The 18,137-nt window shown below is 30.6% G+C and overlaps 1 protein-coding gene across 1 annotated transcript; it reads left to right on the top strand.

Moving 5' to 3' along the window:
• Positions 1 to 14,666: 14,666 nt before the first annotated feature.
• Positions 14,667 to 18,099, top strand: LOC132726884 (uncharacterized; the record flags this gene model as incomplete). Its single annotated transcript, XM_060712296.1, has 6 exons — positions 14,667 to 14,712; positions 15,621 to 15,704; positions 16,172 to 16,210; positions 16,430 to 16,734; positions 17,107 to 17,211; positions 17,878 to 18,099. Coding segments are annotated over exons 1-6 (801 nt in total), but the record flags the coding sequence as incomplete, so codon positions are not given.
• Positions 18,100 to 18,137: the final 38 nt, after the last annotated feature.

The raw sequence follows: 18,137 nt of genomic DNA, 5'->3' as shown, positions 1-18,137 counted from the left end.
TAAAATAAGGAACGTAATATAATGGTAATAATGGGTCCATATGTATTAAAGTGTATTAAAACTTGATGCAATAATAAAATGGCTTTGGTAATACTTTTACGATATGTAAGGGTATTTTGTAAAACTCGTTGAAGATATTTCCTCCGCAGTTAAGTGTCCCTCCCTCCCACCACCCCCTCAGTCCCTTAAACTTTATATTTGCGCTGTCCTTTCTGGTGCCTCTTTGTAAGTTATTGTTGGTTTTTCGTTGTTGTTGTTATTATTGTTGTTGTTGCTGGTGTTGTTGGGGCCTGCATTATTTAACTTTTCACTTCTGTGCTAACTTTTCTCTCATATTTATTTGATGCCTCCGCGTGACAAATGAATTTTGATCTATTTTTATTATGCTTGTTTTTTTTTATAAAAGCTCTGGCATGGGAAGATCCCTTAACGGCAATAAAACATAATCTAATAGACATAATTCTGTTGTGTCTGTTTGTGTTAGAAACAAAACCGCACAAATACAACAGTTTCCATGCCCTTAAGGATCGGCTTAAGCAGTTTCCGATCATCAACAAATGCCAGATATCAAACGAGCCAATATACGTGACAACACTGCGATGAAGACCGCGGGAAAGTCGAATAACGCTATACATTGTTACTGCGTCAGAAATCAGCGTATCAAGTCTCAACACACATATCTGAGATGTTCTGCAGACCAAAATTAACATCTGTCCTTTAATGGATTGCATTTCAGTTTAATATGGCATACATGTTATATTAATTTATCTTAATATACAGTGTATATCTTATATATCTTATACAATTTAAGGAGTACCTGGTTATATGCATGTTTTACAGTAAAGGAAAATGGGGGAAAGCAATTCACAAATGTATATTATATGTAATTTCACACTCCTAAATGTTTTACATGGCAGGGAATCCGCGCATTATTACCGGAATTAACATTTCTAGTTTCTATACAGTATTACAAAAAAGATAGAGTTGTTGAATTATTGTTGGTGGGTGTGTGTATGTGCGTGCTGCGTGATTTTTTTGTTGTTGTTGTGGATGTTTTCTTGTTATTTGGTGTGTGCTACATGACATTTACGGTTATTTTCATTGTTTGAAAAAACAATACCGCCGAAACAATCCTCAGATGTTTATATCTTATGCATTACTAACATAATTATTTATTGTACAGTTTATTGTATTTCAGTTTCTAGTTAAGATACAAAACGAATCACCAATAAGCATTTTCCCATCAATTGTCTATGACTTGTATACATACAAGAGAACCGTTAAATTCAACGCATAATTTCAACATAAATGATTGCATTACTTTTGTTCTACCTAAGGCAACGCATTTTGTAAACACAAGTTGTAAGCATTATTGTTAACTTATTTTTATTTATTTGTTGCTTTTTTCTGTTTTGTTGATGGTTAATCATGAAACAATATAAATGAACTTGATACTTAGTCTTATTTATGACAAAAGAACATTTGTAAGCATTTGTATAATTTGGTGCTTTATTAAATCTTTTTTCTTTATTTATTTTCTCCATATTTTATCTTTTTGTGCTAGTTTGTTTGTTGTTGTTTAAAAAACTTACCGTGTTTTTTTTCTAAAATACAATATAAAATTTTGAAACATTTTTATCAGAATATTTAATGTTAGTCTTAATTATAAAACAAACGTACAAAAATAATGCTCTCTGGACCCGATTCGGCCAGAAATGTAAAATTATAATATGGTTCTTAAAACATTGACCAACACGCCGATGACAATGGAACCTCCAAAATGACACTTTTTGCAATAAAATGAAATGTGGCATTTGTCCGCTATTCAAATAAATAAATTGCCATGAATGTTCTAAACATTGGGTGAAAATGAAATAAAACTAAATAAAACTAAAATAAATAGAGAATACTAAATAGTTTTCTATAAATACAGGATTTATTTTCATCGAGTGGTATGATAATTAATATTTCGTGAGTGGCGGTAGATAATTTTCGTACCGCAAGAATTATATTACGGAAGTTATCAGAGTTCATAGCCACTCATGAATTATTCATTATCATACTACTTCAGGACTTGTTTAGCATTTTTGTTTTTTGTTTTTTATTTTTGACATTACTATGAAAGTAAACATGTAAACATTTTTCCCTCCTTTTTTTTTTTTTTTGCATTACAATTTTAAAGACGTCTATTTTTGTATATTGGCCCAGTGTACGGAAAGTATATTTAACTGCAGTGACAAAAAAATACAGTGAAAAAAAAAAAGAAAACGCATTTTATTTCGTCAATATTTCTCAATATTGCATTTATAAGTATATAATAATAGATTATTGAAGTTTATGTGATAGTATTTTAAAAATCCATAAAATAATAAAATAATTACTGAATTATTTTATTGTATATTGTATTGTTGTACTTGCACATTTGGGCCGGAGTCCTTTATTTCTTTTAATCTCTTGTCAAAGTTCTTTTATTAAATTGATACACATAATAATTCAACAGAAAGTTTGTCTCTTATTTTCCCTTAAATGTCTAAGTAGTATTTTTGTCTTTCCCTGAGTTTAATATATTCCATAATCTTCATTGTTTAAGAACCAGAAGCTTAAATTGTTTTATATTGATCATATCTTGGTATCATCTCGTTGTTAAAGATAAGCTCATTTCATTAGAAATGACATATTACAGTTTTTCTCACAGATCTCTAGGGTAATCTAGATAGACAGTTATTGATTTGGCGTACTGTACGCTCTCTTAGTTAAAAGAAAATGATATTGTAAATAACTCGTGTTGATATTAAATGAATATAATTATCCAAACGAAAAACTTCAATTCAAATGGTTTTAAGCTGTAATTGGTAATGTATTTTTTACGGAATATTTATGTTTGGCTTACATCCAAATCCATGATGTTTTTAAGCACTTAATTATTAAAAATAACATATGAATCAAAGTGTAATATCGTGCTTTGTAGAAGCATAAGAGGATCGTAAGAAACACTTCATACAATATACGTGCCAATCATGCTAAATGCAGTGTCACGTGTACATTAGTAAACTTTATCAAGTAAATCAATAACTGTTATGAGAAACATTTAAGTTCAAGTCTTTGATAAATGAACTTAGAGCTGTACAAAAAAAAAATAACAATTCAAGTAAACATTAGTTAATAGGATAAATGTGTTTAATTAAAACTTTGCAACTTTGATATTAAATCATTTTTAATTGTCCTTTGAATATATTTTCTTTTTAACTTTAGGAAAATATAAAACAATTTCGTCGTACGAAATTGCATCTTAGGTAATATACAGAGCCGTTTAAGCGCTTGATCAAATGGTACTTTCAAAGATGTATTTCTTCATATACATCATCTTCATATGTAATATACTTTTGCGCAGTCTTGTTGGGCATTTTTTGACAAATTGCAAATTATTGTGCAGTATTGTGTTATAAATATGATTCTTAAAGCAGACAATTACAAAAGTTTCCCTGGACGTCATACATTTTATGATTTAATGATATTTACTGCTATGAGTTCAAAGAATCTCGTCTACATATGTTTTCGTTTTGAATGAAATATATAAGTTAAATCAATGCCTTTATAAACTTATACATATCTCGAAACATTCTTGTAGTGCATACAATTTGATGTGAAACAAACAAGGTCAGTTAAATTGATTAACAATATATTTAGTGCATCAAGAATAGAAAAGAAAGATTGTTTTCTCTTCAATCAAGAAAAATGATTATAAAAGACATCTTAGACATATAACTGAGCACTACATCTTTGGCAAATTATTTCAAATTCAATGCTGTTTTCTCTAGGCGATACGCAACTAAAATACTGTAATTCCAGTCAATTACAGTATTATAAAAACATATGTTTGTAAATAGATTTAAAAATGTATTCATATCTGTGGTTTGATGGGCCTTTAAGTATTTTATGTCAGACTATAGAAAACGTTCAACATTACCATTCAATTTTATAGGCAAAACTCTACAATTTATTAATTTAAAATATAAATAATGTGAAGCTGGATGACATAAATACAAAACACAATTTCTTTATATCGACTTTGACTTTGAATAACTTTTGAACCCCTTGACATTTCGTTCCCTTACTGGTAAAACCTTTCGACCCCTTTTTCAAAAGTTTATACTTTATGATTCTTACAAACATGTTTTAGCATGATGGTTTTCATTATATAGAAAATGATGATCATATAAACTCAAAATTATGTTTAAGAGGTTGCATCAATTTCAAATTCTGCTATAAAAGAAAAACCATCGTATCAATAAAGATGATGCATTTTTAATTAGATCTCAGATTTTCCAGAAATTTTAGATAAATTAATCAAAGACTAATTGCCGCAATTACAATCAAACTTTAACATCATAGTAGAATATAAATTGCCTTTGGAAACAAAACCTAAAATAGCATAAAATAAGAAACAATTGTGTATAAAATGAATTACTCGTTTATGGAATTTTATTTAATTTTATTTTAATGAAAAACCTAATTAAACTTGGAAGGGTGGATCCATTGAGTGGAAAGAATGTGGACGGATATTTATACTAAAATAGAAAATAATTCGCATTGCTTCTGGAAAGAAATGATACTATTTTAATATAGGATATATTTAGAAATAGTGGGTGACAGTCCGTTGCATTATTGATATGTTTCAGCCAGTGTCATGTCAAAAGTTTCTTTATTATCCCCGTATGGGATATGTCACAATGTTTCGTCAAATGCATTTCAGACAGCAGTATATGAATAATTTAGTATGTATTTCTTATTCAATACTAACACGTTTAAAGTAAGTATGTCGTGAAATGACAATTTTGGAGTTTACCTATTTTAGGTAGGAAAAATTCTCTAAAAATCTGTTTGCAGGACTTATAAAACCAACCAAAGTACAAAAAAATATCCCGAATGAATATGAAAATATTTTCTGAAAAGACATTCGTGCAAATAGGAAAAAAACTGTTTTGAAACATTTTAATCTGATTTTTATTTAATTCGCGTTAATAATCATATACATTCACTGATTCACACACCCTCCCATTCATTGTAGATATACGTTTTAATTTGTTTTAATTTTCTTCAAATCATTTTGATTTTGTTCTATTATAAATAACTAGCAAAGTTTGAAAATCTAATTTTTTACAAAACTATCTTTTTTTATGAAAAGTAACATTTTCAGAATTAGTTATTTAATTTGCATTTCTCTTCAGATCAAGAAAAATGCATACAACGATCGATATTGAAAATGCGGAATATATTTCTTCTATACATAAAGAGGAAATATATTGCGAAGAAAATAAATATATAGGCCGCAAAAGCATAGTTCAGATCTATATGTTACATTTATCTATCTAGGAAGGAAACAAATGATTGACAGGTCTGGTAACGTTTCGACAGATAGCGCTGAAAACGATTAAAGCTAGACTGATTAATTACATATATTATAGCCGGCCGGTTCTGTTTGAGGTCATATAAGATCATATAATTAAATAGATATTCTGCTGACGTTACGGTAGACCCAGTTTTGGTGCATGTTATGTAGACATTCTAGACAAGGACGTATACACTTTTAAAATCCTATCATGCATTTTGGGCCTTTAGGATCATGGTTGTGAAAGAATTAACGGGATTTCAACCTGAAGGGCCTGGAAATATGTTTCCGAGACGTGTGTATATTATGATTTGGGTATGGACTTAGAAATTGTGTGCACAAATTAAAAAGAATTCCAGCACTCTGATTTTCCCGCATTATCATTTTTATTGTAAAAAATAACTTAAAAAATAAATAATTGAAGGAATGAATTGTTCTAAACTTTCATTATATTGGTTTATTTTTAGACAAGGTAAGCTATATAACATTTATCATTTATGAATTTTTTTCAAATGACTTTTAAACTGTTCATTGTTCTATATGAGATATTTGAAGTAGAGTGCTTTTGATGTTGCGTTTTATTATTATTGGGTATTAATATATTTCAAACTAGTATGGAGGCTGATTTATGCCATGGCGTATATTTTCTATCTGCGGAGCGTCAGACGAAACGGGACAATGTGAGAAAGTAACCACTCTATCGTAAAACTATGTTCGTGTTTTTATTTTTATTATGTTTTGTTGTTGTTCTTTTCTGTTTTGTTTTGTTTTCCCTGGCGACCTGCACAGCGAAAGTACGACAAAGTAATTTCCAAAAAATTGTGTACTTTCTCTAACCGTTTTCCTTTTAATCATGTGTTTGTTTGCCGCCCCGTGGAACGAAAAGCAAAAGATTACGACAAAGTGATGAATTTTATATTACTTTAAGATTAAAAAATAATAAGTTATATTTTCAGTACGCGCTTATTAAACTCTTAAATTTGATGATAATCGAATAAAGTCCAGATTTCTGCATAATTCGAGCACGTGATCAATTTATAAAAAAGAAATAACACATGGTTAAGATCTTGCATGTGGTATTTACATGTAAGCAACATTTACACACAACTCTTGCTAACATTTTGATATCTTTTTTCATGACAAATCAATAACAATGGATTTAATGCATACATGTGTGATTAAAGCACAAACTGACCTTTTAAACATAAAACAGAGTTTTTGGTCTTAAGAGTTTTATATCTATTTCACTTTTCAAGATCTGACACAGCCCCTCATGTAAAGGGAAAGCATGGAGAAACGATGTAGAAGACATTTACTAGATAAGTTTGAAGTTTGAAGTGTTTTCTATACAATAATGCATGTTCGAATATCAGATTAAAAGGAAACTGCATGGTACTATTTTACATCGTATATTGAACTGTACGGTCATTTTCTTTACAACGCGCTACAGAAAGTACAAAATGAACTATCTATGGCAAAAAAATAAAAAGTACAAAAACAAAACACAAAAAACTAACAAACAAAAAACAAGTAAGATGAAACCAGTTAGGAACATATTTTTTCATTTATAATGATTCGATAGAATATCATTTTCTAAACTTTTTCTAGAGAAAGTATGGCTTTTTTAGGTTGCGAACATAAATGATTGATTGGCCTGATCTAAATTTGGCAAACGAAGCTGAAAGAAATTAAGGCCAGACTGATTAATTACAGGAAATTAGACGAGCATCATCTTTATTGGGGTTGTAAGATTAACAGATATGTCTAAATAAAGTGATGAAATTGCATATGTGTGTTCTACATGATGTAATATATTTGATAAAAAATATGTTTTTGATTTTACGTATTTTGCAAACTTTGGCAGCACTATAGTCTGTAAAAGACATTATTGTAGCAGCTGTTTTTTGTTGTTGTTGCTTTTTTGTTTGCCTTTTGTTTTAGGTTATTATTTATTTTCTTTTTAGGTAATTATTTTTCATTCCTTTTAAATAGCAAGAACGTCTAATACATTCTTTTTTATTAATCAAACATCAAATTTGTTTTAGATACTCCTTTTCTTAAATCTTCAAATTTTCTGTTGAAAGTACTATCATTATTATATATTTCCATTGATCTTTAGAATGATGAATGCATTAAAGTTACATTAAATAAATATGTAAAACTATTTTGCCGTCGGTCTAATAACCAAGCATTCTACTGTTTTATCAACGTTTTTAACAGTATCGTTGTAAATCTCATCAAATATTGTTCATAAATTACGATTTTAAACGGAAAACCCCACGGTAACACTAAAGTTCGTATAGGAATTTTGGCGGAGTTTCTCATGCAAATTCCGATTTCCCCACAATGAGGTCGCAGATGTTTATGCTTATAAAACTCATTTTGGTTGCCTTGACACCATAATAAAATATGGAGTCGATATGAAACTACATTTACTAATGAAATGTCGCTATTTCTGTTTTTAAGAAATTCATTTAGTGTAGCTTTAAATAACAAAATAATAAAATTAGTGAATAATCGTGCTTTTTAGAATATTTACCAAAATGTAAGAAATCTTAGTTCATAATAAAAAAAAGTTTTAAAAAGTAGACATGTACATTCTAGCATAGAAAAAAACAAAACAAAAACAAGCAAACATACATACATAAATTCATATCGCTAATCATCGGTTATTATTTAAAGTTATTTTCATAGCTTAAAACTTGTTTGTTTGTTTGTTTCATTTTACGCCTTTTCTCAACAGTATTTCAGTCATATAGGCGGGTAGTTTCCTAACAATCGTTTCTGGAGAGTTACACCAGTAAAAGATTATCTTCCTCCGTGCTAAACTACCAAAGCATCTCCCGGGGATCGAACCCACGCCAGAGAGGTAACTGGATTAGAATACTCTAACCCCTCGAAAACCGGAGGTTTTTAAAAGCAAGCAAAACAATTTTTTTAATGAAACGGTGAAAATTTTTTCTCTTTGCCCCAAAAACATACTTATAGTAAAATACACCGTTTATATATAGAACGTATTTATAAAATGTTTTTAAAAAAAATATTTTTTGGGTTGAGTTTTTTACCCATTATATAAAAATTATGTCAAATATATTTTTTTTCTAATTGGGGGAAATTTGACAAACAATTTTCTTTCAAATGTTTTTAGCGCTTTCCCCTTTTGAAAAAATTCAATGTTTTTACTTTAAATATAAAAACATTATGTATACTTTTAGAATGGGCGAAAAACAAATCCCGGCATTAAATGTGGGTGTATGATTGTTTATAAATATACCAAATAAGTTAGTGTTTGGCTTTTCGTTGACAACAACTAGAAAGGTGTATTCCCTGAGAATAGAAACGGGCTTGGGTTTCAATTTATACCAGAAAAAGGCCAATCAACGTGGGTTTGATCAGCTTAATTGTATTCCCTGAGTCTAGAACCGGACTTAGTTTTCCGTTAAGAACCACTGAAAAGTTCCAAATCCCTTAGTCTAGAACGGGGCTTGTGTTTTCGTTTAGAAAAACTAGAAATTGCTATCACCGGGGATTTGGTCAGGCTTCAACCGGATCTTGTTTTTTTAGTTAATAACAAGTAAAAAAATTAGTAGTTAAAAGGCTAAAACCGGGATTTGTTTTCTGTTTAAGAAAATACGGAAAAGACCTATCACCGTGGGTTTAATCAGCTTGCCGCCTGTATCCACTTGAGGCTCGAACGCGTCTAACTTTGCGTACAGAACTACTAGTAAGGCCTATCACAATGAGTTTGGTCAGCTTGACTGTATTCTCTGAGGCTAAAACCGGCTTGACTTTTCGTAAAGAACTACTAGTAAGGCCTATTACCATCGGTTTGGTCAGTTTTACAGTAATTCCCTGAGGCTAAAACCGGGATAAGCTTTTCGTTAAGAATTATTAATATCACCGTTGGTTTGGTCACCTTAACTGTATTACATGAGGCTAGAACCAGGACGTGGATTTTCGTAAAGAACAACTAAAAAGGCCTGTCACCGTGGATTTGGTCAGCTTGACTGTATTCCCTGAGGATAGAACCGGGCGTGTCTTTTCGTTAAGAACAACTTAAAAGCCTAACACCGTGGGTTTGATCAGCTGTACTGTATTGCCTGAAGCAAGAGCAATGCTTGGTTATCCGTTGAGAACAACAAGAAAGACCTATCATCGTGATTTTGGTCGACTTGACTGTATTCCTTAAGTCTAGAACAGGGATTAGTTGTCCCTTTAATTTTATTAATAAGGCCTATCACCGTGGGTTTGGTAATTTTGACTGTATTCTTTGTGCTTGGCTTTTTGTTAAGAACTACTAGAAAGGCCAAACACCGTGGGTTGGTCAATTTGACTGTATTCCCGTTTAACATTTTAATAAGAAATGCAATAGATAAGCGAAATATGGATAAAATCAATAGGAGAATCGTGTACATCAGTTCCATTACCTATCCCAATACTCATTTGCAGATGAACGTTCTTCTTGTAGGAAAATTTTGAAAATAATTATATAAATGAATGAAAAAGAATACGATGTAGACCACAACGATATTCGAAATCCGGGTTTTAGTATTGCCAATATTTAGCTAAGGGACAAGCTGTTAAACTGAGCCTGCTTTTTCGTGAAAATAATATCACAATGCACATGCTTTTTACATGAAGTTATTAAATACAAATATAACAACATATTTGTTTACTTGATTTTTACGAATAAAAATAAAACTAATAACACAACATGAAATTAACTGCTCCTTCCATAGGCAAAAATAAAAAAGCATTCCATAAGAGACGACGCCGCTCACCGGCGTCGCCAATAATAGAATTCTTATCACCGTATGTTTGGTTTCATTAATTGGCTTGTGATAAAAGCCGCTTAAGAACACGTTCTTACACTAACTGACACAGTGTTTTCAGTAAGTCTTGGTAAAAGGAACGCTGCTTTGTTAAAAAAAAAAGTTGCAGTAATGTCGTTATGTCTTAGCAAATAATTCGGAGTCTCTTTCAAACAGAAATATCAGGTAGAAAAGCATATCCCAAGTAGACTGCACGAGGGATTTCGGCGTAGCAAGGCCGTCTTTTGCTCAAGCTTTTTTGCTTTTCTGTGCATTAAATGTATACATTTTTGTGAATAAAAGAAAACAAGATTCTTAGGCAAACTGCTTAAACACCATTTGTCTAATTTCGTTGCGAATTCGAATTCGTACAAATTTGGAGGGTTTGCTGTACAGAAATAGCTGGCTCAAAATAAAGAAAAACAGAATCCATAAAGAAAACCCAACACGGCAAAATTGAAAATGTTGCAGGCTCGGTTTGATTGAGCCTGTTCATGGACGGTACTGGAAAGTGCAAGTTACCGTCCACGCCCCTAGCACCGGATTCAGCAGAATTCAACATTCACGAACTGGTACAATTTTGAATTTAGAATAATCCGCAGATGTGTTCATATGACGGTTAAGTGTCATTCCATGAAAAGCGGCATATGGTCCCCAAGTAAAAAAATGCGTGTGCCCTAAACGAGAAAACAATCAAAAACCTAAATAAAGTAAAAATGCGTATTGTGCACTTACGGTAGAAATGGCTCTACACTTGAGATAATTGGGTATCATAAGGCTAATTAAGATAAAACATTAGGCCTCTTTAAGACAAGTTTCTAATTCAAATTGAACGATCATTTTTGATTACTCAATAAATCTGCATTGGACGCATATTGTCCCGCTTTTGCGGTGCTCTTGTTAGATTATACATTGGAACTTTCGAAAATACGTGATAGCTGTTTAATAACTCTAATTTAAAAAAATGGAAAAAACACGTTCCATTTCGGCTTACAGATTATTTTCTAAATGTTTCAAATATTTTTCCCAAGTAATGAAAGAAAATAATGTCTGTTTCATAATTTTCATTTACTCACAAGATTTATAATCATTCATTCATACATTTGATTATACATATTTTTCATTCTTTCTTTCTTCTTTAGTCAATTAATTTGTTCATCTATTCAGCCGCTCATTATTAATTCATTCGTTCTTTCATTTGTTCGTTTATTCATTATTTATTTATTTTTATTAATTTATTTATTAATTGGTTGGTTTCAACAAGAATTTGAATTAAAACCAGCCATGTTGTTTATTTCCCAGTATACATCATTTAAATTAGGTGTCCTTCTGTGTATATATTTAGCTACGAGTTAGGCATAACCTAAAGTTACCAACATTCCCGTGGCTAGCCTGATATTTTAAAGCATAAAATAATTCTTAATTAATTTGGAAATAACTAGTGCTTCGCAATTCACCCGTTCGGCCATAGAGAAACATTATTGTTAACCAAATTCGTTTGTTTTTGTTTTTGTTGTTGTTGTTTTTAATTTATCAATTAAATATTATTGGTAAATGAATTGAATTTTCGAAGAATGATACGTGTTTAAAATATGTATAAGCAAATATCAAGAAAGTTCATACTTTCCTAAATTCAGACAAATCTGCATGAATATTTTCTTTCTCTAGCTGATACTTATATAAATAAAGTATTATATTTTCGAAAAAAAAACTTTTAATCAACAAAATTGCACATTTGTCTTTGGTATTCAGGGATAAATTACACATTTTTACGTAATTTCATGCAACAAATGTGCTCTTATCTAAAATGCAGACAAATGAATATATAGTTTTGACTAGATTTATATCCTTTCTAACTTTATATATTGTTATTACATGGCATGAGCTCAAGACATATCTGTAAGTTTTGTTTTGAAGACAAAAAAGAAAACATTTATACTGCTACAATAGTTTATGAAATTATTTATAGCAGTATGATGATTGATGTTTAAAGTAATAGCGTATTATATGCATCCAAAGTCTCGCATTTTAAATGGATTTTTATATCATGCAAAAAACGTAAATGACATATTTAAAATGGATCTTTATATCATGCAAGAAAACGTAGATTTGACATTTGAAATGAATTTATATCAGGCCAAAAAACGCCAATGCCACATTTTAAATAGATTTTTATATCATGCAGATAAACGTCAATGTCAAATCTTAAATAGATATCTACATCATGCAAGTTGAAAACACGAAAATACGACATACAATACACAATATATTGGAACACAAATGTCTTAATGAGACTCTATGTTTTTAAGAAATGGCACAAATCTATTGTATTGACCGCGTTACTACTAAGTGATATGCTGTTGAATTGAATTATGAAAATGTCCATGGATATGTTTTATAATATCTTCTGGATTGTATGCTAAGGGCGCAAGTATGCGTAGAACATTTACATATGAGCCGCGTCATGACAAACCAACATAATCGGTTTGCGACCAGCATGGATCAAGACCAGCCTGCGCGTCCGCGCAGTCTGATCAGGATACATGCTGATCGCTTACAGACCAAGTAGAGAAACTGATAGCGAACAGCATGGATCCTGATCAGACTGCGCGGATGCGCAGGCTGGTCTGGATCCATGCTGGTCGCAAACCCATTATGTTGGTTTTGTCGTGACGCGGCTCATATAAACTATGTCAAAGAGCTTTAATTAAAACAAAACTTTGCAAGACACTCAACACGGAAAAAGGAAAATCATAATGTTGCAGACTCAATGGATGGAGGGAAATTGTTAATGCAAGGTACCCCATTATCGACCAAGTACTAGCTTAAGTTTAAAGTTTTTTATCCAGACTGAAGGAAAGTAAGTTCCTAAAAATATAATTCTTTCAAATTGAATAATTTAAGTAAGTCGTGGCTACGACATAGTATCTCCTGCGCACGAGATAATTAAAACACACACACACGTCACCTTTGTGCCACCGTTCATATCGATTCAGTTCGATTTTTTTATGTTCTATTTTCACACAGTCAAAGGGGAAATTAATCTTTCTTTCAAAACATAATAATTTTTACTGAGTTGCTTTTCCTTCTTGCATGTGATTAACGGTATATTAACATGTAGACAGTAAATTTTATACTGCTTTATACTTAAATTTGCAAAGCTTATGTACGAGCTCTGGTGGTTATTTAATTCATTGCATGATTATTGTGTTGATTTATTTTGGGTAGTGATTCATAAAATGCACATAATTATACAATTTTGGCATGATATGGTACTTATAATAGTGCAATCGTTTTATATAATATCATTATATAGCTTAAAAGAACTGTATGCTGTAATTAAGGATGTGACAACTTTTTTTTATATATGTACGTGTATATAATTATTCTTCTAAAACAATTTCGAAACACCCAAGAATATGTTAAATATAATTATACGCAAATATTTATACGCATTATAAGTAGTCATTAAAATATATGCATCACTTTCTTATTTTAAAAAAATGGCTTATAATTGTTTTATCCCCTACCTTTACTTACATCAAATGCAAATTCTGTAATATCTTTACAAATAATGCTTATTGGAACTTACAATATTGTTAAATCTTTATTTGAGCATTATATTTACGAAACAAAAAACCCATAAAAACTTGGGCGTCACATGATCTTTAAAGATCCAATTTATTGGATTGTTTTATATGTCTTTGAAAGTTTTTTTTTTCGATTCAGCTTATTGGAGATGGTACGGTTCTTTTAGGGTGTTTGCAAGAATTAGACGGCAACTGCCTAATTCTGTTCAATTTGTTGAAATTAAACCATAATGGAGGCCTTAGAGTGTGTCTCCAGAACAAGTTTAACACTTCCTTAAGTCAAACACGTAAACTTTTATTTCAATGAAGTAGAGATGACTTTATTGTAGATAAATTAAAATGTTAATATCTTAAAGGCATAGTTAAGCCTGTTAAATATGCATCAATAAAATTTGAAATCAGTTTATTGTTTTGCTTACAGAAATAATAAAATATCAGATTCATAGATGAAAGGTCAATGTTAAATCGTTTTAAAAATGAATTTAGCGGAAATATCGTGAATTTGAAAAGAGTTTTGCAAAGTAAATGTGAATTTTTAATTTTTATCACTATAGACAATTTCCTACGACCGTAGTGTCTAAATAGTCATTTTAAGTTTTTCTGTATCATTCATGGTCCTGGGTTGATTGATAGTTTTAATTGTTTATTCGCTTGTATGACACTTTAAAAACGTTGGAAATTTTCACAGATCAAGGACGTAGTGTACAGGTAATGACAATTACTTATTTTGTTTCTAATCTTTTTATTTCTTTCTTCTTCTTTTTTTTCATTTCTATATCGGAAGTACAAGTAATCTTTATTCCATGTATGTTGACATGATATATTAACTTATTTCAAAACACGAAACGAAATTGTGAACGAAGTTTTTCAAGTAATATGACGTTCCACTTAATGGGCATACTAGATATCGAATGTGTTAAGGGTAAGTATGCTATTAAAAACATACGCATTTGTTTCATATACAAAATCATGTTAACCATGTGCTTAACGTGAGTTATTTAATAAGTTATCAGGTACTTAAGTGACCTTATGATCATTCAAGGGTGATCAGGTGAAGGTCAAAATAAAATTACATATTTCAATGTTATAATTTACATTGAATGAACGCTATATAACTAGTGTGTCCTAAGAAAAATTCTGTAAGTTACCATCGAAATATATATTTTCCTTAATATTTTCGAATATCAACCATTGGCCGGTGACATAATAAAAGTAAATCATTTGAAACATATAGTCAATTTAGCTCCATTTGAAAATGAAAGAAAGTAAGCAAAATGTCTCTTTAAGTATTTTCATTACAGGGGCCTAATAAAATGAGACACCAATCACCCGACGAATGCATTGCACGAAAAGGTTAAACATGAGTTTATTTAACTAGTTTTTATATTTGATTCTAAAAGACATCAGTTATAATATCAAAACCTTATATTATCATGTCACTGTCTGTAAATTATTTACAATAGGAAAGGAATTTATATAGTCGGTTCTGTATTCCAACTTAATAAAAAGATAAGCAAAACTCCTGCTAAAAGTGTTGCTGTACATAACCATTTTTAGCTCGCGCCAGGTAAAACAATGCGGAAAAAATCGCATATTATGTGATGATGTTTTATTAAAAAACAAACAAAAACAACATCATTGTTGACACTTATATTACAAATGTAACTCTAGAGATTTTGTGATATTCATTTAACTTTTGAAGCTTGATGCTGTTATTGTTTAGATTAGTACAAGAAGTGAAAATTAACCTTTTATTCTCTATATTAATCAAATATATCATTATTACATGAATTATCAGATCAAAATGTCATATTTATATTATTATTTCAGACCATAAATCGGCTGTGCGGGTCATAAAGTTTGTAGTGTCCATTTTCACCGTAGTTGGTGTAATAAAGATTCTAGATACACGATGTACGTATTTCTTTCAGTTTCGACTAATTAAATTAGAATTTTATATCCGCTTTCTGTGATTTAAATATCAATCACCATCTTGCTGTTATGTATTTTGTATTCAATTGAACAAAACAGGTTAGATGGAATTTAATGTATTTTGTTCCCAACAAAAGATTTCTATTATTTTTATTTATGGAAATATTATTAATGGAAATCCATTTGCAATTTAGTTCAAAGCAAACTGTTTCTCAATACATGTATACTCAAGAACAGTATAATATCCCGAATATTAAACACTTACATTCAAACTTGAATTCTTCAAAACCACCTCAGACACAGTTTCGGGTGTGAAAAAAAATGTTAAAAAAATCAGTATCTGATTCTTTATTATTTTTTTATAATCTAGTCCCCCGCCCCTACAACAACCTTTCCACAATCCTTTACCAACAGGATTTGCTGTATGTCGTTTACTTGTTTATTTACAGATTCTGAATCAGCACCCGCAAGGGAGGTAACTTTCGGAAGTACGTAAATTTTGTATTAAATAAGAATAGAAACAGTTATCAAAATTAATAAAGCACTCCTTCATCGTACCATTATCGCATAAAAAGAAATACATGTAATATATAATACAATTAAACGTGGCCATCAAACAATGTCCAAGGTACCTCAATATGAGCGTCTTTATTTGAATCGTATGTTTGTAAAGGCAAAATACTTTTTTCTTCTTTCGTATATTTCAGATTATGGTCCTGTCGAATGTGAAGACAGATTTAAATCGACACTTGCAGAAAATTTAAACGTCGTGAAAAACTATCCTAGAGGTACAGCAGACGAATTCATGTGGAAAATTGGCGGGAATTTGTCTGCACCAGACGACATTCCAAAATTCCCAGTTATCGTTACTGCTATAGATTCTTTGCATTATCCCGAATCCATGGGGTTGTTTCGGTCAATACACCAAGGTATTATGGGAAACAGGAAGTACAGTGGTCTAGTGAAAATAATTGTGTACGATCTTGGGCTAACTTTCCGCCAGCTGAAAACGGTAAATTGACTTATTTAAACATGTTTATTTTATAACGCTGGTGGTACAGTAAATGTAACACTTACTCAAAAAATCAACGTAAATATTCCTCAAACTAAAAGTTATCATTTTTCCAGGATAGTATATACATGTTTTAAAGACAGAGCGCTTTACTCACAGCAAATACTTGTCAAGAATATATCTGCCATCGGACTTGCCAACGATATAACAGTGTTATGGGTTATATATGGTGGAACTTATATTTTTCCCCCGTTAACTAATTAAAAGTTCACAGTTTTGTTAATGTTTTGTTATTGAACATTTTATTAACCATATTCGATCATGATATTCAATTTTTAACGATGACTTATACCTTTTATATTACGATTTTAGTTGAAGACAAAGTGCAGATGTGAAGTGCGATCATTTCCGTTCACGGAACTTCCGGAACATGTCCGAACAATAGAAACATTTGCCTTTAAACCAATTATAATACAGGTACTGTACCCTCAAATAATCTCTTCATCATACATTTTTTATTTCAAACATATCGAAACATAGGGTTTTCTTTGTTCATCTTTACAGTAAAATTGTTTAATTTCAAAATGTTTTAGCTTTAAATACTTCAAAATGCTGTTATTGGTTCTGCTTTCAACAAGTGACGTAATTTTTCATGTTGGAAAGTATTTCAAGCTTGCTTACAAATGATTTCTGATTCAGTCTACGAAAATTTCTTATAATTGATAAACTTATATCCACAGGTGCTTGTGTATTTTTCATTTGTAATATATCTTAATGTTTGATATATGTTTTTATATCAATTTCTTTCATTCCCCGCAAAAAAAATAATAAAAATGATACTAAATGTATAGGTAATGTTAACTGGAATTTCTGCAACTTTCTGAATTTTAATGCATTTATAGCGTGAAATCGTTTATGATGTCATTGACAAAACATTTTTTTTTTCATTTATTTATTTGTAGCAAACAAAATTTGCAGAGGAAGGTAACAGACAGGTTAACCAGTATTTGATTAAAGATAGCAACTTTATATATATATTTTAAAATAGCATGCATTTGCAGATTGAAAATATGTTTTAAAGCCAAATAAAACTGTTTGATGTGAGTGGTCACGTACATTTAAATTTTATTATTTTATTTACAGATTCTACTGGTTGAATTTGGTTTTGTTTGCTGGGTAGATGCTTCAATACGTTTCAAAACGCCCGATATTGACGCAGGAATACAGTTCGCTATTGACAACAGTTTACTTTTTTACGTCAGACGTGACGTCAGCAAATCATATACAGTCGCGAGACAAACTGATAGCAAAACGTTTACATTTTTAAAAGAAAACATATGCAAGTTTAGAAACTTTACCGAGCTGGTCGGTGGCTTTTTGATGTTTCACTATGACACGGTTTC

The sequence above is a fragment of the Ruditapes philippinarum genome, unplaced genomic scaffold, assembly GCF_026571515.1.
Source record: "Ruditapes philippinarum isolate M1 unplaced genomic scaffold, ASM2657151v2 ctg687_1_1_1_1, whole genome shotgun sequence".
NCBI lineage: Eukaryota > Metazoa > Mollusca > Bivalvia > Venerida > Veneridae > Ruditapes > Ruditapes philippinarum.
The sequence above is the reverse complement of the archived record's forward strand: the minus strand, read 5'-3'. Positions and strand labels throughout refer to the sequence as shown.